This window comes from Lygodium microphyllum, chromosome 9, assembly GCF_053477565.2.
Source record: "Lygodium microphyllum isolate KBCC chromosome 9, Lygodium_microphyllum_v1.1.10, whole genome shotgun sequence".
Lineage (NCBI taxonomy): Eukaryota > Viridiplantae > Streptophyta > Polypodiopsida > Schizaeales > Lygodiaceae > Lygodium > Lygodium microphyllum.
In genome coordinates this window covers 134,258,012-134,284,890 of record NC_141143.1, presented here as the reverse complement: position 1 = coordinate 134,284,890, position 26,879 = coordinate 134,258,012, and the positions used below count along the sequence as shown (strand labels likewise).

The window sequence follows — 26,879 nt, the reverse complement described above, 5'->3', positions numbered from 1 at the left end:
TCACCCATAGTTGTATTTGTCACACCCGCAAGTGTTGCGTGGGTTGCACACATGTATTTGTGGTTAGATTAGCATAGGCTTGGTCTATTTAGGCTAAGGTACAAGCATGCTTCAAGGATTGACCGGCCTAAAGCCCACAAAGTGGGTAGAACGCCCAAAAGAGAGTGCAAACCCTAATTCACAGTTGTATTGAGATTCTGAAATCCATGCAAACCCTAATTCACAGTCCACATTTGTGGCTAGCTTCTAAAACCCATGTGACTAGGTTAGGAAGGCCGAATCTGAAGGAACTTGTTCATTGGTTGAGATGGAAATAGGGTAGAGTAGAAAAAAAACATTGAAGTACAAACTCAAAAACACAAAAACACAAAAACACAAAAAAAAACTCAAAACTCAAGGTGCTCTTGTTGGAAATCTTGTGTGGCAACATTGAGAATGCAGGTTTATTTTACTTATCTTGCCATTGGTTACATATGCATTCATGCTTAAAATCTAACTCAACATCTTGCTCGTCCTTGTGATTGCCCTTGGAAGCTTTTGTCGTGTCAATGCGTGAAGGTAAGAGAGGAAGAAGGGGTGAGGGTAAGAGCAAGGTAAGCAAGGTAAGAGAAGAAGAAAGAAGGTGAAGAAGGCAAGAGCGCATAGAAGAAGAAGAAGATAGAAGAAGAAGTAGAGGATAGAAAGGAGGTAAAGGGAAGAAGGGAAGAGAAGAAATAGAAGGGAAATAAGAGAGAGAAGAAGGAGATAGAAGAATAGGTAGTGATCGAGGACGGTACGAAGAAGAAGGAAGGGGTTAAGGAGCATAAGAAAAGAAGAAGAAGGTGGAGTGAAGGAGATAGAAGAAGAAGAAGTGGAAGAGTAAAAGAAGAGAAAGCATAGGAGAAAGAAGAGGAAGATGGGAGAAGAAGAAGACGAAACTCTCTCTCTCTCTCTCTCTCTCTCTCTCTTATCTGCGTTGGCGTTGGAGGCAGCCTGGCGACAGCTGCATACACATAGTCTCGGGCTGGTGGCGGCGGCAGCCTGCCTACGGCTGCATTGGACTGGTCGCAGCCTAGCTACGTGGTAGAGGCGATTGGTAGCGGCAGCCTGTCGACAACGCAGGCAGCTGCGTGGTATAGGAGGGCTGGCAGTGACTGCATTGGCGGCTGGCGACGGCAGCGTGGCGCGACTCCACGTCAAGTTCGTTCTTCTTCTTTTTTAAATTTCTTTTAATTAAAAAAAAAAACCTTCCTTAACCCTCATTCACATAACCCTCATTCACCCTACACACACGCACACACACACTAGTGCATGTCACTCATCACAAAACCCCCTTCACGCACACACATACACACACCCCGCCCGCACACACACACCTTGTGCTTACACCCATTTGCACATCTTCACCCCACATTAACACATACACAACACGCACACGTACACAATTCAACACACACAAAAACCTCTACACACACTTCACTATACACCTCACCTATTAACACACCCATACACACACACACATTCACATTAACACTACACCTCTCCCATACGTCAAACCCTCCCTAAAACTCTAACTTCCATATACATCCCACACATAAAACCCTAATTTCCACACCCCCATTCACCCACCACAGATACTTACCCGTTTTACCTCACCATACGCGACACACTCCCATACACACTTATTACCCACGCACACCCATTTTTTAAAACATACCCTCCACATGCCCTGCACATCACCTTATCCTCATGGCCCTTCACTCACCCTTACACACTCCCTAGGTTGCACTCATGCACACACTTTTTGTACTCTAGCACTTAGACCATGCACACACATTCTTATAGGTAGGTACTTAGCACGTTGCATTGCACTAAGTTAAGTAGAGGTTCACACTTGCATTAGGCATTGGGATTCACTGTCACATTAGTGGCACTAGGGTACACTTGTACTAGACACTAGAGTTCACTCTCACGAGTTCACTCTCCTACAATTCACTCTCGCTAGCTCACTCCCATAAGGTCATTCTCATTATGCGTTCCACCACCACCTCTTTTCTCACTAACCCTACTCGCACCACCTCACTCACTCACACCACTCATTCACACACTCACTCGCACTACTTCACTCGAACCACCTCACTCGCACCACCCTTCACTCAAACCACCACTCACTCAAACCACTTCCCTCCTTTGAACCACCCCTTACTCACACCACTCACCTCACTCACACCACTTCCTTCACATCACTTTACTCGTAACACCTCTCTCACTCACACCACTTCCTTTGAACCACCACTCTCACTCGCACCACCAGACTCACTCGAACCAACTCTTTTACTCACACCGCTCCTCACTCGCACCACCTCACTCAGTCAAACCACCTTCGCACCGCCACACTCACTCGAACCACTTCCCTCCTTTGAACCACCCCTCACTCGCACCACCTTACTCATTCGAACCACCTTATTGACCCTAGCCCACTCACTCGCACCACCTAGGTCACACTCACTCGCACCACTTCCTTCAAACCACCTCATTTGTACTACTTACCCTACTCCTTCAAACCAGTGCACTCACTCGCACCACCTCAACCCTAGCCACTCACTGACACCACTCACCTCACTCACACCACTTCCTTCACATCACTTTACTCGTCATAACACCCCTCTCACTCACACCACTTCCTTTGAACCACCGCACTCACTCAAACCACCTCTCACTCGAACCACCTCTTTCACTCACACCACTCCTCACTCAAACCACCTTTGCACCACCACACTCACTCGCCCAACTCCTTCGCAGCACCCTTCACTCGAACCACTTCCCTCCTTTGAACCAGTGCAGTCACTCGCACCACCTCAACCCTAGCTCATTCTCTCGCACTACCTCACTCATTCGAACCACCTCACTCACACTGTTAGATATGATCAATGCCCCACCTTCATTAGGTGCTACCAATGATCCATGGTGCTCAAAGTTGTAAGGCCCCCATTATGAGGAGAAGCCAAATGTGAGCCCGGACATTGGTTGAGTCCTGACTTGTATATCAGATGAGGTCTATGTGACCGGATGGCAAAAAGGTGTTCCCTGGAATATTCCTTGGCCGACTAGTGGAGGCTCATATGGTAGGTCGGTCAGCAGGCCGACCTAACGACCTTCGCGGGCTATAAAAGCTAAACCCCTTCGCAGCCATCAGTCACTGATCTTTCACCCAGTCAGAGTTGCTGTTCCAGCTAGCCTTAAGCTCTTCACCTATCTTCTGTCTAGATCGCCATCTAAGCTTCACACAGTGGAAGCGCACGGGTGGACAGAGCCATCTTTGTATCAGTTGTTTGGAGTTAAAGAATTTACTGATTCTCCTCTTATCTGTTGTGTACTCTCTATCTCTTTCTCAGATTCTGTTCGTTGCGCCGTGTAATATTTTACATGGTATCAGAGCCCAGGGGGCTCTAGAGATCGGAGAGCGTGCAAGAGGCAAAGGCTTCAACAGCAAAGAGAAACGATGTCGACTCCGGGAAGCAGTTCTGGCGCATCAGGAAGCGGTGCAGGAGGTGGTGCTGCTGTACCGGCTATTCAAACACTGAGGATTCGTCCACCAACCTTCAGCGAAGGCAAGTTAGATGGTACAAACTACACCTTGTGGAAGTTCAAAATTACAACTATCCTTGATTCTTATGAGCTTCTGGAGACTGTGCTGGGGACTGACGCAGAACCACAACCTACCCCCGACCCATCAAATCCTAGTGTGATGATTCCTCCGAATGTAGATCTTCTACGAGCTTGGAAACGAAGGAATGCAGATGCATTGTGTGCCTTAGTTACAAGCTGTTCTGACAGTGTTTTGACTCTGATTCAGCATACAACCAAAGCGTCAGAGGCTTGGAATGTACTAAGGAGTCAGTATGAAACACGAAACCAAACAAGGATTCAAAACTTGGAGAATCAACTAGCAGCGGAGAAGTTTGCTGAAGGAGAGACGGTTGAAGCATTCATCACTCGGATTAAGAATCTGCGCGACCAGATGGCTGGCGCTGGGATACAAAAGAGTAGCGAAGAGCTAGCTCGGAGGTGTCTTCGGATTTGTCCACAAAAGTTTGATGGACTAGTAACTGCCCTTAATACTCAGGTGAGACCTCAAGCTTTGACTTTTGAGGAGTTTTGTGCATTATTAATGGAGGAGGAGTTGAGGCTGAAAGCCCGAGAAGGAAGCAATAATGGAGATGCTGCATTCTCTGCCAATGCAAAAGGCAAAGGTGTTTCCTCCACCAAAAATGATGGTGACAAAAAGAAGAAGGGCGGCAAGAAGAAGTTTCAAGGAGAGTGCTTCTACTGTAAGAAGAAAGGACATGCAATTGCAGATTGTCGTGTCAAGAAGGCAGATGAAAAGAATGGTACCCTTAAAAGTAAAGGGAAAGAGACAGCCAATACGGCTGAAGCAGAGTTGGAATTATTCATGGCGACCATTGAGGAAGTGTGCTCCTCGGCGCAAGAAGAATCTACCACTGACTCTTGGGTGTTGGATAGTGGGGCCTCCCGTCACATGACCAACAAGAAAGGTCTATACAGTTCTATGCAGCCTCTACAAGAATCCATCACTGTGACGGTTGGAAATGATGCTAAATGCCCTGCTACGGGCACAGGTACTATTTCTTTTGTTGCTGCAAATGGTGAAGTCAAAAAGCTTTCAAATGTGTTGTATGTTCCCGAAATCAGGAGAAATCTCTTATCAGTTGCTGCCATAACTGATCTTGGTCATGAAGTGAGGTTCAAGAAGACAGGTGCAGAAATTATTGATAGTGCTGGCACAATTGTTGGCAAAGGAGAAAGAAGGAACAACCTGTATGAGCTAAGTGCTCTTACAGCCACCGCTGGAGTGGGCACAAGTAAGCTTTGGCATGAAAGGTTTGGACACATCGGATTTGCAGTATTGAAGGAGATGCAAAAGCAAGGTATGGTTGCCCACCTACCTACAATAACTGAATTGAAGGAACCATGTGAAGCTTGTATGATGGGCAAGCAACAAAGAAAGGCATTTCCACAAGAAAGCAAGAATAGAGCACAGGCTCCTCTAGAGTTGGTGCATGCTGACTTGTGTGGTAAGATGCCTACACAGGCCTTGGGGGGATCTTCTTATTTTATGTTGATTGTCAACGACTACAGTAGGAAGATGTGGGTGTACTTCCTTCGTGATAAGGCTCAAGCTTTTGGTAAGTTTAAAGAATGGCTAATACTTGTTGAGAATGAAACAGGGAAAAGTGTGAAGAAATTTAGAACAGATGGTGGTGGTGAGTTCAACTCAAAGGAGTTTGAAGGCTTTTGCAAGAGCAAAGGGATCAAGCGTCAATTAACGACGCCTCACACACCTCAGCAGAACGGTGTTGTGGAACGCAGGAATCGCACCATTGTGGAGATGGCAAGATGCATGCTAAAGGGCAAGGGATTGCCTAACCATTTTTGGGCTGAAGCTGTTAATACTGCAGTCTACATTCTAAATCGGAGCTATACAAAGGCTCTCAAGGGAAAAACACCTCATGAGGCTTACACTGGTAAGAAACCATCTGTCTCACATTTCAGAATTTTTGGATGTGAATGTTATGCACATGTTCCAGATGAGAAGAGAAACAAGTTACAACCAAAAAGCAAAAAATGTATCTTCTTGGGTTATAGTGATGAGCAGAAGGCTTACAAATTATATGACCAAGAGGCAAAGAAGATCATCGCGAGCCGTGATGTGGTGTTCAAGGAGGAGCCGCATGCAGTGGAGGAGGAGAAGGCAAGTTCTTCCACTTTATCATCAAGTGAAGAAGTAGTCCACTATGAACCTGTCCCAAGAGCTATCCCTATCCTTAAGGAGGAGGAAGCATCATCTTCAGATGATGAGGAAAAAGTTCACCAACCTGACATCACCCCACCGGAAAAGCCATTGCCGCGTTGGGTGAAGCAGCTCTATGACCACAATAATCCTATGCCTGCATCTGTTGAGGAGAAGGCAGACGGACCAAGGAGGTCTCAGAGAATAGAGGAGCAAAGGAGGGCTTCTGCTCACATAGTCAATATGGCCTTGATGGTTGAGATTATGAGAGAAGTAAAGGAGCCAACTGACTTAGAAGAAGCACTTGCAGATCCATCATGGAAGGCTGCTATGCAGGCGGAGTATGACAGCATAATGAAGAATGACACTTGGGAGCTAGTGGATCGACCAGCAAAGCGGAAGGTTATTGGCACCAAGTGGATCTGGAAGGTAAAGTACAAGGTTGATGGTACCTTAGAAAAGTACAAAGCTAGACTGGTTGCCCAAGGATTTTCACAAGTTGAAGGGTTTGATTTTCAAGAGTCATTTGCCCCAACTGCCAGAATGACCACTATTCGCACGGTACTTGCAGTGGCTGCCCATGAGAAGTGGCCAGTGTACCAAATGGATGTTAAGTCAGCGTTCTTAAATGGTGACCTCAAGGAGGAGGTGTACGTGGCTCAGCCACCAGGGTTTGAGGCCCCCCATTCTGAGAACAAAGTGTGTAAACTGAAGAAGGCATTGTATGGGCTGAAACAAGCCCCCAGAGCATGGTACCAGCGGATAGATAGGTTCTTTTTAAACCTAAACTTCAAAAGATGTGCCTCAGATGCTAACTTGTATGTTTACAGGGATGGTAAAAAGTCTGTAGTGATTGTCCTATATGTGGACGACCTTCTTATTACAGGTGACTATGAAGATATGATCAACCAAACTCGAAAGGCTTTGAGTTCTGAGTTTGAAATGACAGACTTGGGCTTGCTACACTATTGTTTGGGGATTGAAGTCTGGCAAGAGCCAGGAAAGATCTTCATCTCTCAGAAGAAGTATGCATGGGAGATCTTGAAGGCATTTGGCATGACCGAGTGCAAGGAGATAGCTACACCTATGGAGGTGAATGCAAAGTTATCCGTCGAGGATACATCAGCACTAGCAGACATTGGGAGGTATAGGAGGTTGGTCGGCAGTCTGATCTACTTGTGTAACACCAGACCAGATATCAGTTTTGCTGTTGGTGTTTTGAGCAGGTTCTCAAACAAGCCTCATGAGAGTCATTGGAAGGCTGGGATGCGGGTGCTCAGATACTTGAAGAAAACTCTTGACTATGGTATCACATACAGTTTCGGAACTTCTCTTGTGGGGAACTGTGACTCAGATTGGGCAGGAGACATTGATTCCAGGAAGTCAGTTTCTGGTTATTGTTTCTCTTTGGGTTCAGGAATTTTCTCTTGGATTAGTAAGAAGCAACCAACAGTGGCATTGTCTTCTACCGAAGCAGAGTACAAGGCAGCTTGTTTTGCTGCATGTGAGGCCGTATGGTTGAGAAGGATTCTATGGCATATGGGAGTGCAGGATGAAGAACCAACTGTGCTGAGATGTGACAATCAGAGTTGCATCGCCATTGCCAAAAATCCAGTGTTTCATGCACGCACCAAACATATAGAGATCCAGTATCACTATGTGCGTGATTTGATGGAGGATGGGATAGTGGAATTGGTCTACTGTCCAACAGAGGAGAATGGAGCAGATATCTTCACCAAAGCACTTACGAAGGATCTGCTTCAAGTTCATCTTCAGAGACTCGGCATTGGGCCGAGGAGATAGTTCACCTCTATGGGTGGACATTGAGGGGGGGTGTTAGATATGATCAATGCCCCACCTTCATTAGGTGCTACCAATGATCCATGGTGCTCAAAGTTGTAAGGCCCCCATTATGAGGAGAAGCCAAATGTGAGCCCGGACATTGGTTGAGTCCTGACTTGTATATCAGATGAGGTCTATGTGACCGGATGGCAAAAAGGTGACTGTTGTGGGTCTAATCTTTGGGTTAGACGGAGTGGTTAAGCTGGTAGCAACTCGAGGCACATTGCATTGAGTTGCGTGGTAAGGGAGTTAAAAGGGGCCCCTATTGTGGGGTCCGGGGGCCGCGGAAGCGGCCCCTGGCTGGGGGGTCCCAGGGGGGCCGCTGAGGGGGGCCAGCGGCCCCCCTGGCGGGGGTCCGGGGGCAGCGCCCCCGGCCCGATGGTAAAGGGAATATTCCCTGGAATATTCCCTGGCCGACTAGTGGAGGCTCATATGGTAGGTCGGTCAGCAGGCCGACCTAACGACCTTCGCGGGCTATAAAAGCTAAACCCCTTCGCAGCCATCAGTCACTGATCTTTCACCCAGTCAGAGTTGCTGTTCCAGCTAGCCTTAAGCTCTTCACCTATCTTCTGTCTAGATCGCCATCTAAGCTTCACACAGTGGAAGCGCACGGGTGGACAGAGCCATCTTTGTATCAGTTGTTTGGAGTTAAAGAATTTACTGATTCTCCTCTTATCTGTTGTGTACTCTCTATCTCTTTCTCAGATTCTGTTCGCTGCGCCGTGTAATATTTTACACACACCACCTCTCATTCGAACCACTATTCACTCGCACCACTTCCTTCGAACCACCTCACTCACTCGTACCACCTCACTCGAACCACTTCCTTTGAACCACCTCTTTCACTCACACCACTCCTCAATCACACCACCACACTCACTCGAACCACCTCTCACTCGAACCATCCCTCACTTGCACCACCTCACTCACTCGGACCACCTTGACCCTAGATCACTTACTCACACCCACCTCACTACTCACTCGCACCATCTAGGTCACACTCGCTCGCACCACTTCTTTCAAACCACCTCGCTCATTCGAACCACCACCACCTCACTCACACCATCACTCACTCGCACCACCTCACTCGCACAACTTCACTTGAACCACCTCTCTCATTCGAACCACCTTGACCCTAGCCCACTCACTTGGATCACCCAGGTCACACCCACCTCACTACTCACTCGCACCACCTTGACCCTAGATCACTTACACCCACCTCACTACTCACTCGCACCATCTAGGTCATACTAACTTGCACCGCTTCCTTCGAACCACCTCATTCGCACTACTCACTAACCCTACTCGTTCGAACCAGTGCACTCACTCGTACCACCCCAACCCTAATCCCTCACAAACCCTAGTTATCACATGAACCACTCACCCCTCACTTGAACCACCACAACTCACTCATACTCCTCTCTCACTAATCCCCCACTTACTCATCCACACTCATCTCTCACTCATCCCTAATCACTCATCCTCTCTCAACTCTCACTTATCACTCACTCACATTAACCAATCACTCACATACTCACTCACACTCTCACCTACACTCACACCCATAATCACTTGAACTATGCCTCAAGATTCACTCCCATTTGTCTTACTCGCATTCTAAATTTGAACCTTTTGCTTTACGTATTTGCATCAATGCGCCATCCTTACTTGCCATATTGTTAGCATGACATGGTTGTGTTACTTTGAGGAATTGCTTGCACCCATGCACATTGCATTGGAAAGGAAGAAAGCTTGATTTTGCACAGCTCACTCTTGCGAGTTTTTGAATCAACACCAAAGTGTTGGAAAGTTCCTTGATAACTTGTAGGTCTTGAAGTCAAGCATTTGAAGTAAATATCTTAATGACTTAAGAACTCAACAAGGAGCCTATTAAACTAAGTTACCACCTCATCATATTGCAAGGACCTGACGCACATTGCACTTAGCACCCAGGCAACCTTGGCAACACACACTGGATTGACATTACCTTAAGTCATTTAGGATCATAGTACACAACCACAACAGTCACTTTCACATCTTCATATAAGACACATTACAAGTCATTAGGGGGAATCTCATCCAACCAAGCTGCTATCACAATATGCTCCATTCCAATCATTACAAGGGTCCGATGAGTAAAATATTGTCAACCAAGCTGCCACCACAAGTCCTAAACTGACAAGCCTAGAGAGTTGAACAAGAACATCCACACCAAGAACCACACAAGACCATTGCAAGAAGAGTTGAAGAGTTTGTCATCTAGCTATTTAGAGCCATACTCTCTGTTGACATGCTCATAGTGGACTCAAACTTAGGTCTCGAAGTCCTAAAACCTGATGAGTCAATACAACTGAGTGAATATTCCCATCCATCTATCCATTCACATGTTGCTAGAGCTAGCAACACAAGAGCCTAAGCCAAAGCTAGCAAACCGGATGGTGATAGATAAATTTCCAAGGGCTGACCTTAGATGCATTGAGTGTAGCATCACTCACATCTATCATGATTGTCCAACATGCAAGGTTTCATGTAGTACCCTAACTAGGTCTACCATGCCTAATATACGAAAGGTCCAAGCCACAAACACTGACCCAGAAGATGAAGAGCTAATCCCTCCTGCATATCTTAGGGTCAAACTAATTGCCAAGCGAGAGCTCATCATTGACACTCTCATAGACGAAGGTTTAGATTACAACATCTTAACCTATGAGGTATGGACTAAGATTGGACAACATGAACTCATCCCAACCAATGCAACTATCAGCCTATTCCCTCTTAAGACGATGCAAAATTCTCTTGAATGTTGAGACTGAAAGCATGTCCATAGTGTTTTAAGTGCTTCCGTATATGGGAAAGGAAGTCTTGCTTGGAAGACCTTTCAAGCATGCAACCGCATGCATTGTGGACTACAAAGCACATTGTATACACCTAAGCTTACGAGACATGGAGATTGTCAGTACTTTCAGCAAAGGGGACCTTGTCTCCTCTCTAGAGAAGGGTAAGAAGCTTGTCTCAGAGTCAGATCAAATGCATCGCGAACAGCCAGAGAGTTCTTAATGAACTACCAAGGCACACAAGAACAAGAGAGAACCACTCAGTAGGAAGCCTCTTGGAATCAAAGGAAAGACCACAGCTACTAGAAACACTACCACAGCTTCTCAAGCTATTGGGAATAGAACCACATCTAGAAGGGGAAAGAGATTTAGTGCAAGTAATTGGAAGCATCAATGGAGAGCTAGCACAAGGCCATGATGAGTGCCCAAAGTGTTGCTCCGTGCTCAAGGGTTTTATGTGGAAAATTGTTGGATTTAGTTACCAAAACCACCCACAAAGCCACCTCTCGTGACCACAGACCAAGTCCCATCCAAATCCCAGAGAAAGCAAAAGAGACCCACACACAGATCTAGGTCATGGACCAAGATACTTGAGGAGACAACACCAGATAAGTTAGTGATTGACGAGCTAGTTCCTGTGACACTTGAGTCCATCATTCCAAAAGAGCAACCACTTGAAGTTGCTGCTACTCCACAAGAGGAACCGGTAGTGTCCAAAAAGTCCTCGAGCAAGGGGAAAAGTTAGAGCTAAAAGCAGCCACTTCCATGTGAGGCTGCTCAAGCTGAAACAAAAAGTCCAAGGATAGATGAGATAAAGCCCTCAAGTGTTGATAAGCATCAACCCCAGGTTGTTGATGGTTCTTCAAAACCACCAAAATCTCCTCGAACCTAAGAACCTTTGTCACCGAAACCAAAACACAAAATCTAGCAACAACAACCTAGTGTAGCTGCTCAATCTAAGGAAAAGGATCCACAAGGGACAACTTTGAAAACATGAAAAGAGCGACGACCTCCCTCTACAAGTGGTCACAAACAAATTTGGAAATACCAAGACCATGAATACTTCCACTCAGTACAAGGATCCAAGTGCATAGTCATCTATGACTATCACAATTGACTACTCCACTGATGAAACCCATACAATCACAATCCTTGGCTATGACTAAGACTATCACTTCAATTGAAGAAAAAGTCTCTAGTACTTCAATCTCACACAAGGATATAGAATCTAGTTTAGAGAGCAGAATGAGCCCATTGATTCACAAGTCACGTTCTCCTCGACCAAAGGCTCCAATACACTTGAAACCAACTAAATGATTGATGGAGATGTTAGAAAAGAGGGGACAACACAGAGATCAATCAAAAGCTACGATTCTCAAGAACTAGATGAAACACTATTGACTTCACTTGCTCGTGCATATGTTCATGCTGACCTTGAAATTCAAACTGTTGAGCATCAAAAACTCTTAGAAAAGCCTTTGACATGGTCAGAGCAATGAAAAATTTGTTGGATTTACCCGGCTGTCACACAGGAGAAGTTATAAAGTAAATGACCAAGGTAGAGCAGCAGAAGCATCTCTCAATTCCTGTGTTTTACACTGGGAAGCACACAACAAGTTGGGAAGATGTTGCAACATTGCCCAAGAAAGCAAAAGGAAAAAGTAAGTTCAAACAAAAATGGTATTCTAGTTGAGGGTTAGTTGCACGATATGGTATCCGCCAAATGACAATTGCTGAGCAAAGAAAGGCACTTTGGAATTCAATGCATGATCCTACATATGTTGCTCCTACATCTCTCTGAGTGCTTGCACTTGTCTGTGGTGTCAACATTTCTAAATTGGCTAAGCTTGATCCCTTGTGTAAAAAACTTCTTTTAGAGGAAGAGCTACACTTTGCAAGTCAATTAGGACAACGAGACATGATAACTGATATCACTAGATATATCTTTTGTCTCACCCATGACCCACAACTTCTTGATGAGCATGCTTCATTAGAATACAATCCTAATTTCTATGAATGGTTTATTCCAAGGCTGCATGACACAACACCAAATCTTACCTCTACTTCTAGTACTACAATGACTGAATCTTCATCCAATGATGTGAAGCAGAGTAATATACACAAACCTTCTCCTAACCCCCCAAACACAGTAGTTGGAAGAGAGATGATTGCGACTCCAGATCCTAGGCCCAACGCCACTAATATCCCTACTAGCTCACCCCACCAGTTAGTCCCAATTGAGCTAGTTGAACCCCGGGATGCTCCAAAGGAGGTTGCTGAGACACATCTCCAGATCATCCCTACTAAACCTGACCCTCCTTCTGGCATACATCAAGCCTTTTCTAGTATGTCAACCATTGAGTACCATGGCTGCTCATTTGGCAAATAAATTCAATTCCTCTGAACCAAAATGCCTACTCCAATTTGAGGCCATATACACTACTTATGCCAAGTTTTTTGCAATGATTGATCTAAGGATTACATTAGAATTGATCATAGCAATCCTGAATATATCCTAACTCTCTGGTAGAGAGCAAAGCAAGAAAGTAGCCATAAATTCCTCTTCAATCATGAACTTCAAGGCAACCAGCTAGCTGAAAATGGAGTTAAACTTACTCAAGTGAGTAGACATTGCTGTGCCCTCTTTCATACAAGCTTTTTTAGCTAGTACACTTTGCTTGCAACACTCTTTTGTGCATACAGTTCTTCCAATCTAGTCCACATAGCATATGCAGAATCCAAACCTTCAATGTTAAACAGCAAGGCATCAAAAATTGATAGCTCTATGGTTGAGCGTGCAAATTTAACTCATCCTGTTCCATGTCCGCGGGCTTTGCCCCTTTGGTTTTGATTGGCTTTGTTTGCTTCTTTTGCAACAAGATATTGTAGCATTGCTTTTGCCAAACTACAAAGTTATGTGCGCCTTCAAGCTTCTTTATGTGCATCAAATTACTATTGTCATTACTGACAGCCATGATTTTCAGCCCAAATGTGACAAAAAAACAACAAATGTAGGCCCAAAACTATCACCCAAGTGACCAAGGTACAAACAAGTACCAATCAACAATAAATGGCCACATAGAAGCATAGATTTCAGATCTGTAAATAAATTTTCACAAGCACCAAACCATGTGCTATAGCAATATCCAACTGATTACTGTTGTATCAAGGGCGTATGCATCACATTACATGAGAATCCCCAAATTTTAGCTGCAATTTCTGTTGTGCATGTACCCACGGGCATAAAATTTGACACGAACGGTCAAAAGCTCCAAAATTTTGTGCTCTAAGCATTAAACACACATTTACATTTTCTCTATCATGCATAGAACAGACCAATTTTTCCAAAATAGAGAAATTTCAGCAAAATCCCTAAATTTTACCAAGTGTTGATGTCCAAATTGCCTGGAATTCATCCTGCATGTACATAAAATGACCAAATGCTGCACAAAATTTTTCCAAACTGCAAAAGCCCCAAATTGCACAGGGTCCAATGTGCATCAATGTCGAGAAATTGGATAAATTTCAGCCCAATTTGTGCATGTACATGAAAAGCCCTAAATGTCAAGGACAAAATGTCACAAATTCCTGCAATTTCTAAGACAGATTTGCTTGTCCTGCATCAAATTCCCCAAATCTGGGAAAAGCTCCAAATTTCTGGTCCAAGATTGCACAAAAATTGGAAGTTGTGCCTCCACGCGTGAATGCTCGGTAGGATAGATACATATGTGTAAGTACAAGTGCTAAGGGTGTGTTCACACCTGAGCACATTTAAAAGGCACGAGGCCTTTATTTCCAACATCTATCTTTTTCCATTGCATGGTACTCTCAAAGTTTCACCAAGTGAATGCAGGAAAACAATAGGTGACAAAGCAATGCAATGAGCCTCAAGGCTTGAAGACAATATCATTGGCAATAGAATCTTCCTATGAATATCCTACGTTGCAACGACATTAACGACTTGAAGCTAACACTAGCATCAGAACCTTCCTAAAGATCTCAAGCTCTCGAGAGGCATCACATCAAGACATCAAAGGCCAATCAAGACAACGAGTTTATCTTGGAGCCTCACTGAAGAAACACAGAACTTAAAGAACTCAACAATGAGGTTTCCATTTCTTCAATGACAACATACCTTGACTACAACATTCAATGGTCATCTACTTTCTTAGGAATCGTTGCAAATTGCTTCATCAATGAGCATACCTGTCTCTTCATTGCCAAGTTCAGTTCTTCTTCAACAACAACTTCATCAACAATGTGGCAATGTGCTTCAATGTCCATGCTCAATATTCAAATCTTCATTGTATGCACCTCAGTGCACCAATCATCTTATGCGCCAAGTTTTATTCTTTGCAGTCAGCCTTTTGATCTCATACTTCCATTTCTCCTTGTAAGGAAGCATGCCTTATTGTATATCACTATTGCTACTTGACTTGCCAAAAGAAAAGAAGAAGAAGAACAAAGAGAGAGAAGAAAAAAAAGAGTGAAAAAAATGAGAGGCAAAAAAAGAGAGAAAAAAAAGCACTCACATGAACTGCACCGCACATAGGGATCCTCAAGTTGGATGTGACCAGTGGCTTCAGTCGGCTGGCTCCGTCTCTAACCCCCTATCCCTTTTCCCATTTTCCCGCACATTTGCTTAGGGCACATCAAGGTAAGGACATACCTAGGGAGTCTTCACTCGCCTAGGTTAGACTTGTCTCCCTGAGTCACTTGCACATTTTATCCCTTTATTTGATTTATCCAGTGTCATCAATCCTCACTTCCCAGAGCAAGGTGGAAAAGATTCTTCAACATAAAGCGAACCATTGCATCAGCTACCATGTGTGGTTGATTCTGCAGCGACCCATGTTCTTCAAGAGTTTATTAGATTGGACACCTGCTAACTCCTTTTCCCTCAGCCACGACAATTTTTCCCATCATCATCTGTTCAAGTTCCTTTGCTTCATCAAGCATCATCATCAACAGAAGCACCCTTGGAAAAGTCGTCTAACTATGTATTAGACTATGTAAGCACGTGCACTCACTTAGTATTTGCACCATAATCTATTCACAGTTTTGGGTCCTCAAGTGTGGGACAACACTTCAGGCTTGCCTGGTGTTCAACCCATCTCCCAAACCAACATCATTATTTGTCTTGTGCACAAATAGTAGACTGGCACTTTCCCCTAGGAAGTGATTGCATGAGAGGTTTTCCTTTGCAAGTACAACAATTTGTGGAGGATCTGGCATCATCAGTGCTACATCAACACCACATCCCCAACCTCTGCAATCTTCCATTCATCTCCAATGACCATTCAAGCTGTCTCCATCAACATGATCAATCCTGAAATGAATCTTTAGAATCACCAACTTCTATAGGATTGTCACCAACAACCACCTTAGTCACCATCTACCCCAATACCAGCACTATCATCAGTACCAACCGCGATAGAAATAATATAATCTTCATCTAACAGCATTCATTTCTCCACCATCACGACCACTACTCCTTTATCGACTGTTCCTAGCATTTTGCGTCTTTGGTGCAAGCTACAGCCTGCTACCTACGACATGAGTGCCATGGGACTGGCACTCGTCTAGGGGGGAAATAATGTTAACAGTATTTTGGGAAGGCTGCAGAAAGTACAAGTGTCGGCCACTATTTTGGATTATGGACATCATCACATTATCATGGTCGTATTACTTTGTGAGAGCCGGGCTCACTCCCGTGCACATTATATTTATCACCCATAGTTATATTTGTCGCACCTGCAAGTGTTGCATGGGTTACACACATGTATTTGTGGTTAGATTAGCATAGACATGGTCTATTTAGGCTAAGGTACAAGCATGCTTCAAGGATTGACCGGCCTAGAGCCCACTAAGTGGGTAGAACGCCCAAAAGAGCGTGCAAACCCTAATTCACAGTTAGGAAAACCCTAAATGCAAAAGAGGCACAAACCCTAAACGCAAAACACAAAAGGGAAGCCTTCATTAATTGGCACAAGTCCTATGGCCTCTAGGTATGTGATACTAGGCAACCAAAATGATAACCACACCTAATTTTCATACCAATTCCTTGCAAAGCTGTAGTGAGATATCTTGGATGCCACGTGGGGATTGACAACCTCAAAGTAGCAATTGGCACCTCTTCTTTTGAGCATCAAACAAAGGTCCTCTATTGGAGCTTAGCGAGACTCTCATTAGTATGGAAATCTGTGGTGGTCAATCGCCAACCAAGTCCTTTTTGCCACCATGTGGTGCATAACTTCCCAATGGGCATTCTCCAAATCTTGCATTGGACAGGTGAAGCACCTTATCAAGAACTTTATCCAGTCAAGAAGAGATGGGAGCCCAACTAGAGAAAAGGTGGATTGGGATGTTATCATATGGCCCATATCTAGAAGTGCCTTGGGACACTATCATTCAGTGCATGTCTAGAGGAGGCTTGTGGATCATACACCCAAGTTTGCATAGCAAAGCCTTATTGGCCGAGCTCATTGAGAGAGGCCTTCTTCCAAGTGAGAAGCTTGTAATAAGCTTTTGATAGGGTCTAGGGAAGCTTTAGGCCATCACATCCACACATGGAGGACCATGGCAGCCCAAAATTCAACAACTAGATTTTTTAGGAGATTAGGAGGACCAAAGATTTAGGGAGGAGCTTTGAAGTTAAACTTTCGACTGCTATTATCAGAGCATGGAGATCTTTTCTTCTGGCCTTCATTAGTGACCAACAACTACACCCGAAGAGAAGAGGATGTAGTCTCTTCTCTTCAATCACCATTTAAGGTTAGATTTGGGTCACACCCTTAAACAAAGGACTTTTCTATCTTGAGGGAGGTTCTTTTTACACGTCGCCGCCTCAGTAGGAGATTGGTTCACATTTCAAGAGCCACCATAGAAGATTCAAAGATAAGAGACTATAGGGTCTCACACGGCCTAGGGCTATGATTAAGGCTATGACAGTGGGTCTACCTCCTAAGTGGCAAATGGACACACACAATTCTCACACCTAGGTTGGTCTCTATTCCAAAGGGGACATTCTACTAGTAGTTGTGACTAGCAAAGACAGGGCATTCACTTTTTTGATGGAGGATGGATACCTCCAACAAGAGGATCACAAAGTTCATAGGATGTGCTAGACAGAGGATCAGAGTGAGTGCACACTTTGAGAGAGAGTGGCAGATTGACCCAAACTGACCCAAACCCAATGACCTTATAGATGGATGGAGATATTGGGCTTATTAGAGGAGGCCCTTACAAACTCGAATGGGATCCAAGAGAGTTGATATGGAGAGATCCCATTCTTAATAGACCATGTGATGTAGCCTTCTTTGGTTATACTACTAGGCTCACGAGAAGGATACAAATGCATAGGATCATAGTACAGCTAGCAGCCGCCTTCCATTGGCACAAACAGGGCATCTCAGAAAGCATGTCTTTAATTTAGACTTTTGAAGGAGGCTAGATAGAGCTTTAGGCCTAGTATCCCTCTTCCTATGGCTATTAGCCCACAAGAGCTTAGCAGTTGTCACTTGGCTTGGATACAACAAAGACCTACTAGAATGTGCGAGATGTGGTGAGTCAAAGGAGACATAAAGACATTGCCTATGGGATTGTTCCAGAGCTCAAGAGGTTTGGAAGAGAACCCTTAGCATCACATTCCACAGCACAGCAGAGACCAGGGTCATGACCTAGGAGGTTGTAGCTTGGGTCACAATAGAGACCCAACATGTAGATATGAGGATATTCAAGGGAGATGGTCTCTCCTCATTATTGGACAGCATTTGAGCAGGATTTCCACTCCAGAATTTTCAGCATGCAGATATGAGGATGTTCAAGGGAGACGGTCTTTCCTCATTATTGGACAGCATTTGAGTAGGATTTCCACTCCAAAATTTTTGCAAGCATGACTAAGGAACACTATCATAGATGGGCATTGATTGCTTGTATTATAGCTTGGTACATCTAGACCACAAGGTATAACCATGCTTCAGGATACAGCCAAGCCTCTTTCGAGGATTTAGACAAAGATCATCCACACTCTCCAGAAGAGATAGGAGAGGCTGCAAGGAGGATCTGACAGGATGAGGAGGAAGAGGAGGAGAAGAGACATCTTCTTCTAGATCTGAGACTCATGAACTTTTTTCCATATGACTCTCCCCCCAAGATGGTATAGCATCATAGCCCACCAGATAGGTTGTTCAGAGAACCATTGTACTTGTAATGTACTTAGACACTTTCTGCATAGTTACTTTGTACTTAAATTTTCCCTGAGGGGACGTTCTCGAGACGTTATTAATAGATTTTTCTTCTCTTGGAAAAAACAAAAACAAAGACTTAGTCTAAGTCATTCTTTCAAAAGGCATGCAAGGCAAAAGGTCATTTTCTAGTGCCAAGTAAGTCATTGAAAGGAAGGCTTACGGAAACAAATGCTATCTTTGTGAACCAGAGGGGCATATATCACATGAGTGCCTAGAATGTAAGTCTAAAAACTCTACAAAAAGGCAATAAGCAAAAAACTACAGCTAGCATGGTACATAATCTTGTTGGTGAGCAACCAAATACAGATGCTTTAGAACTATGTCATGTGTGGGGCAAAGTGGGGGATCAGAATGCTGTAGTTTGCTTTGATGTTACTATGGTCTCTCTCACTACCATCCTCCATCTCACGCTATCAGATAGACCCATCAAAGTTGGTGATAAACTACTTATTTTTTGGCCCTCTCCATAAGCACAAGAGGCTGCCTGCCTCTATGCACATTGGCCAAGGCCCTAGACCAAAGCATTAAGAGAAACTGAGCTCCCAAAAGTAGCTGGACGCCCAAATATAAGGGCCACTAATTATACAGGCACTAAGCCCAAAAAGGCACTCAGATGTCTGGCCAGACTCCGGGCACAAGCAGAGATGCTTAGAAGTCCCTAGTTCCAACTATGACTTTTCACAACCATGAATCATGAAGCCAAATACAAGCCTGTCTACTTTTGGCAGTTTTTACTTCTGTACTATATCTGCCAAGATCACTTACAATGGCCAAGACAAAGAACAATGGTTAGGGCAGGTCGCCTCTCTTGCTACTGTTATAACTAGCTATGTGGAAGCAGCCCATCCAGTGTCTCATACCCTAGAAATCCTTAGCCTCAGTTGCTGTAGAGTGGTAATTGCTGATGAAGACCTCTGCAAAAGATATGAGGAGTCAAACCTCCTCATCAGAACACATTCCCCTTTGGAAGGAACATGGGAGCCAATGCCAGTACTAAAAGGGCTAATCGTGGTCATGGGTTCCACTACACCTACTGGCACTGGTTTTGCTGTCTCCAAAGGTTTCTAAGTGTCATCATTCGTAGAACAAGAATCAAAATCATGCCTGCCAACTTGTGCTTGGCTCTGCTTGGAGCCTTGTCTTGTTTCCATTTCCAACACATCTTCATAATATGTGCCTCCCTTTCACAATATGAACACTTACTTTTCTTGGCTGTCCTCTTGCTGGCTCCAAATGCTTGTGCCTATTCCCTATACTAGGAAGAAAGATCTGGTTTCACAGCTCCTTCTCAAGCAGAGCTGCTCAAACTGGAGAGGCATAGCACACGGGTCAACTATAAAAGAAGTGCTAAAAGGCTTGAATCATGGTGGCAAGTTACTAAAGCAGGTATGTACAGACTGCATGTCGTCGGTTGGTGATTTGACTGCTGCCAACTTATCCTTGATCTCCTTCACCTAGGCGATGAAAGAAATGCCTGGGACCCCCCCTTCAGTGAGGGACAACCCATATAATTGACTCCCGAGGTTGATCTCCTTCACCTAGGTGATGAAAGAAATGCCTGGGACTCCCCCTTCAGTGAGGGACAACCCATATAATCGACTCCCAAGGTTGATGACACTGACAAGGCACTTCTTCTCAAACTGGTTTTGCCGAGCCTTAGCTGATGTCTTTGCTATTTGGCTGAGTCAAATGCCATACCCATGCCATAGTGTGCCCTAGTTACGATATGCTTGAGCATCCCTTTCCTCACAATCTTCCACCTCCATCGCTTAATTGCATGTTCTGCAGAGTGATCATCCTTAATCGAAGTGTCACACCTGTAAGAAAAGTTAGGAACCTTTGGCTTCAGCTACTTGCCATCAAATTTTCTTCACAGCTTGCTGCCCAGACCAGTGATTGCCTGTCCTTCTGGTTCACTTCACATACATACCAGTGATTGCCTGTCCTTCTGGTTCACTTCATATACATACCAGTGTGTAGCAACACACAAAACAAAAGATATTCTGAGAATACATGCCCCATGAAATTTAAGTAATATGCAGCCAAGTCTACATACCGAAGTGAATTAAAGCACTCTACCTTAAATACCTGTCTTCTGGTCATTAGTTGTAAGATCAGCTGTGGTGTTACTATAGGAGAAGCCCACTCCAGCAGGAGACTCAAGGAATAAGACATTTGATGCTGCAAGAAAAAATTGAATGTGTCTACACAGTACCCAAAAAAATCTCTAGCTGGACGCTTGTGGGTTATGTATAGTTCTAGCTAGTGAAACAGCAGTATGGTATTTCTTTTATACAGGGGATTTAAGGAATTAAGGGTTTTGATACTGCAAGCAAAATTTGATAAAGCACCACAAAACACTGTAACCAGACACTTATAGTTTAGCCATGTCTAGATAGTGATAAGTCTATGATGTTTCCTTTCTTTTGAGTATAAAAGATGTGTCATCGATTTGATCGTGTATTTTGTGGCAATTTGGAGTTGTCCCCCGCAATTGTGGCTAAGCAATGGAGAAAATCTTTACATGTGTTACAAATTATGCACATGGGCAGATCAATGCCCGGTCATCAATAAAAAGGCGACTACATGTGCCCCCATCAATGAAAAGGCTACTACATGAGCTTCTGTCTCTCTTTTTAAATGGATTCTCGTGGCTAATCCATGTACAAGTCAAGCACATGAGAGAATAAAAAAAACTAAAAAGGCACGCAAATTTTGGCCATTTTATAGCTTCTCTATTGTGCCTGACAACATGGTAGCAAAGGTAACTAATTATACTGATGGAAAGCATGTAAAATATGGAAACCTTCTTGAAATTGTTTTGAGGTGGATGTGATGGCATTCATGTATGTTGGTTTCAAAACCTTGTCATCAAAAGACACTAAAGCACATGTTTGAGATGCATATCAACAAATGCATTGCTATAGATAATGACTTAAGAGCCACATTCATGCATTAGTGCTATGAATATGCAGATAACAAAAGGGTAGCTTCACAAGTTATGAGGTGAGCATGCACCACTGGACTTGTCAACGAGATGCCCATCCAACACACAGCATCCATGGGAGGACATCGAACAGAAATGACAGCTCCTATAAGGATGGCCGAAGAGGTAGTAGGCTGTATGTAACATGGTCATTATGAGGCGTTGCAAGGTGATCACAATGGTTAGCCAGGATGTAATGAGGCAGCTGGACTCTCGACTGCCAAATTGAGCTAGTACCCAACGGCCCTCCTCCTGATACTCATTATCCAGCTCTCCGTCTCCAATCTCCTCCTCCCCCTTTCCAGTCCCACTATCTCTCATGTGTGCATTGCCATTGAGTTCGCATAATTTATGGACTGGATAGATATGGGAAAAGCCTTGGATACTGCACCACATCTCATGCTAAAGATGCCATTAGGGGAGAAAAGGGGCAAAGTGATCTAATGGCTCCAGCAAGATGGGTGTCCCGATGCATATTCTTATGCTCGTCTTTTGCTTAGACACATAAACAGGATAGAGCACAAAGTGTTGCACAAGCTGCACGAACGACTCTTTCGTATCATACAAGAAAGGAGCCTGCACGAAAGATGCACTAACTGTATTTGGGTCCACAACCACCCATAATATTGCTGGTTACAGACAAGGTTCAGTAATTCCAAATTCTTGTCTTTGAAAGCATCATTTGGTGTTGGAAGATCTTCCAGTCAAAATCAGATTTCTGCCTGCGCTGGGCTAGTTCTTGTCACCTCAGCTTGACTATAATTAAGCTCAATCATTGAAAAGCTCAATTTTTGAGTGTAACTAAGCTCAATCGTAATTGACTATAATTAAGCACTAAATTGACAAGGCGGGTGCTCATGAATGGTGCTGTGCCCGTACTTTGCATATCCACAAATGGAGCGTACAAATTGCAAGACTGCCCACGTGCTAACAGATGATTTTTGCCACGTGCGGAACCTCTCGGCAGATTCGGGAATCTTTTCTTTATTCTACGAGCTTTTTAAGTGAACGACCTTGTGGAAGGTTCAAGGCATCCAATGATTTTCTTGTTCGATGCCACTAGAAAGATAATGACTTGGTATATTGTTGGTAAGAAAAGCAAAAGCCTTCTTTAAAAACTTTAATAAGTGATAACTACACATAAGGTTTCACTTTACATCATTAGTTTTTACAAAAACTTGAATATGAGTTAGAAAAATTACATATTGTAAATGTATGAATCATGACCTAAATTTGAAACAATTTACTCAACTCAGAATTTCCACTAACAACGTATATAATATACTTTTTAAAATTTAAAATGAATAGTAGTACATTTGTGCTAACCATGACAAATTGATATATGTGGTACATATGAGCTCTAAGCTTTCCTAACCAATCTCTTAAGCTCTAAATCCACAATCTCAGCATTTAAAATGAATAGTAGATTTGTGCTAACCATGACAAATTGATACATGTGGTACATATGAGCTCTAAGCTTTCCTAACCAATCTCTTAAGCTCTAAATCCACAATCTACTCCTAAATGACACCATACATCTAGTAGATAAACTTTGTTAAGACACTTGGTGCTCTATTATTTTCTAAGGCTTCCGCACTCAATCGCTTGCTCTTTTGTTTGTAAATGCACCATTACCATTAGTAGCCCAATTTGAGTGCTAAAAATAAAAACCCACCTAACAATGTTGTTTGACACTTTAAATTTGTGCTAGATGTACCTTCTAGAACATGTCAATTGATAACCTCTTAATGAACCAAAGAGAGTAAATACCTTATATTTTTCTTTGAAGAGCATTGGGTCCTCAAAAGGCATCACTAAATCTTTAGAGTACATTTATTGTAGGTACACATACACAAAAGCTCTCAAACGGAATAAAGGGAGAAGTAGCAATAAGATACAACCATGCATAAAAACATGAGCCACTTAAACATTTGTGAATGGAAAATGAGATTGTGGTCCACTTATTTTTTCTCGAGTGGCTGCAAGTTGAGTAGACCCCCCCTCTCGTGTTGTGACACGACAACTAGTTGTAATTTGGCTCCTATACTCCACTTCCATGTGACCTAAGATTAGATTAGGAAACTAGCAATTGATTTTGGGCTCATGAGAACAACTCTGATGGCATAATGGCACATTCATCTCAAGCTTGTAGTTTAAGTGACACATGGGATCATCAAAAACACATTAGACATGGTACGAATGGGGGAAAAGGAAGTGAAATCATATTTGGCATGCTTGACTTGCTAGCTACCATGCATGTTTTGTGGCTTTATACACGTCAAGTGCTTCCACAAATTTGATAGCACATTTAAAAAATTACATTGAATCTTAAATTGTTAATTGTTGCATATACCATGTTCACTAGTATATGACAAGACCCAAATACCTATTGGCATCCATAAGAGTCAATTGTGTCACTTGAATTGAGCACCAATAACAAAAGAGTACAAAACTTTGCTTGGAATCTTCTTCCTCCTTTTTGTTGGGGGAGTACATGCGTCCATGCGCATGCTTGGTTGGATAACTACAGATATCTCCTTTTTCTAAAATGCAAGAAATAAAAAAAAGTTTTACTAGTACAATCTACCCAATGGGAAATTTCCCGTTGCGGATTTTTGATAAGCTACCACCTGAAAGGTTTTAGAGCAAGTGTGAGCTCACAAAGAGGAATAGAGAAATCTAGCCTATGGGAGATATCTCTTAATGCATCTTTAGAATCTTAAATTTTGTGGCTTTATACACATCAAGTGCTTCCACAAATTTGATAGCACATTTAAAAAATTACATTGAATCTTAAATTGTTAATTGTTGCCTTCTTGTTCAGTATTCTCATAGACTTGATTGACATAATTAAGACATGGGGTGCCATTTCCTTGTGTGATTGGCAGTAACACGATATGAAAGCTTGCCTACAAAGGATTAGATTGGAAAGTTTAGTAAGGTCTCTCTTGGTTCTCTCCTTTCTAGGTTTTGTGTAGTAGGAAAAGAGAGAATATCTACCACAACTTTTGGGAATGAGGGGCAACATGTCCGATATGACAAAGATTTGAGAAATCTATGTTTAGATCAAGTTTCCATTGCACCATCGATGTAAGCGAGTTCTCCTAGGCAGCAAAGGTGACATGAGTAAGGAGTTGTGGAGGCTTTGGGAAATAATCAAAGCTCTTGGGATTAGGAAGAATTTGGTCATCATGTATGCTAATCAAAGTACTCAACTGTCCTATGGTGATTAAAAAGGATTGGGGTCATCAGAAATGCTAGGGATCATAATGTATCAAGATATGGAAATGACACAGATGGAGATAGGTCTTTGAAAGTTGTTTTGGTGCTCTAAGGGTCATTTAGGAGAGTTAAAACAAAATTGTCTCATTCCTTAAAGCAAAGTCGACTTTGATATATCTGTTATGAGTGTGTACTTTTAGCTCTTAAATATAAAGTAAAGGGGCCAATAAAGTGACCCCCCCCCCCCCCCCCCCCCAAAAAGCGAAATGCACCCCATCCCAATTTAGTGACAATTTTGGACAACAAGATGCATGTTGTTTAGCAACCTTAAACTAATACTTATGTATTATACATAAGTTTAATGTGAGATACCTTTTCTATATTTTAGATTTTGTAAAACCTTAACACAATACATGATATAGTGTCACTCGATTGGCTCCGCATGGTTGCTCTTCTATAAACCCTTCATTATTTAGTAACTAGGCCTACTTAATTAAGATATTTAAGATTCCCTGGTTTTTTTGCTATGGAATGTAAATAAATAAAAGATATTGTGGGGGATTGTTAGATGTCTCCCATTGGCCCCTTCACCTTGATTTCAAACCAATGTTCACATAAAAACCCAAGGCATGTGAAATATACCATGTTCACTAGTATATGACAAGACCCAAATACCTATTGGCATCCATAAGAGTCAATTGTGTCACTTGAATTGAGCACCAATAACAAAAGAGTACAAAACTTTGCTTGGAATCTTCTTCCTCCTTTTTGTTGGGGGAGTACATGCGTCCATGCGCATGCTTGGTTGGATAACTACAGATATCTCCTTTTTCTAAAATGCAAGAAATAAAAAAAAGTTTTACTAGTACAATCTACCCAATGGGAAATTTCCCTTTGCGGCTTTTTGATAAGCTACCACCTGAAAGGTTTTAGAGCAAGTGTGAGCTCACAAAGAGGAATAGAGAAATCTAGCCTATGGGAGATATCTCTTAATGCATCTTTAGAATCTTCCCTATGAGAGCAAGTGTGAAGTAAGGGTGGAATAGAAATGTAATCTACCCAATGGGAGATATCTCTTAAGGCATTCAAATTCTGTCCTACAATGTAAAAACTCTCTTCTTTTTATTAGAATCTAGAGTATAATCCTCCCCTTAATACTCTTTATATTGTATTCTCCTTTTTCTACATTTTTCATCCTAAAGCTAGAATAACTCCCTCTCTCTCTCTCTCTCTCTCTCTCTCTCTCTCTCTCTCAAGCTAGAAAAACACAAACAGAGACACACACACACAAACTTTCTCTCTCTCTCTCATCTCTCCGATATATATATATATATATAATATTTCCCTCCTGAAGCTAGAAATAAGGTCTCTCTCTCTCTCTCTCTCTCTCTCTCTCCCGGTGGCAGCGTGGCAGCGCCTAGTTTTATAAACAGAGAGGAAAGTCAGAGAAAGACGCCGCTGTCATGGGCACATTCAACAATGAGAGGAAGCAGACAGAGAGGTTGGTAGAAAGAGCTCCTCTTTCTCTCTCTCTCTCTCTCATCCATTCATTCATCAATCATCAGAGAGAGACTAGACTTGCCTCTGTTCCACGAATGCTTGTTGCGAGTGAGCCCCCTGCCATAGCCGTTCGGGAAGAACGGCCCCAGCTCCTCAAACGCTCCATTCCCCACCGACGAGCACCCCGGCCCTGCAACAATCCATTCAATCCATCACCCATCCTTAATCTCACCCGATTAGTGCAAGTTCAGTCCATAATCCCTCCCTATTAATCTCACATGCCTAGCGCTAATCAAAGCCAATTTCTCTGGCACAATCCAGTATAATTACATTATCACTCTCTCTCCGATTTAATTATCTCGGATGGTCCCTGAAACACTCCAATCACAGCCACCGCTTATTTCATGGCATGCAGATGGTAAGCAGTGTTTTAATTACAGCCATCACTTGGTTAG

General features: G+C 43.2%; 1 protein-coding gene across 3 annotated transcripts in view; it reads right to left on the bottom strand.

The window, feature by feature from the left end:
* Positions 1–26,879, bottom strand: part of LOC148031609 (serine carboxypeptidase-like 42) — an 88,751-nt gene that overhangs the window by 60,835 nt on the left and 1,037 nt on the right. For 2 of the 3 annotated variants that reach the window (XM_087685192.1, XM_087685194.1), the window contains exons 2-3: positions 26,507–26,614; positions 20,805–20,897 (exon numbers count right to left, since the gene is read on the bottom strand). In XM_087685192.1, the coding sequence (XP_087541318.1) occupies positions 20,805–20,897; positions 26,507–26,614 (201 nt within the window). The remainder of the gene's footprint in view (positions 1–20,804; positions 20,898–26,506; positions 26,615–26,879) is intronic. The other variant, XM_087685195.1, reaches the window with a different exon arrangement.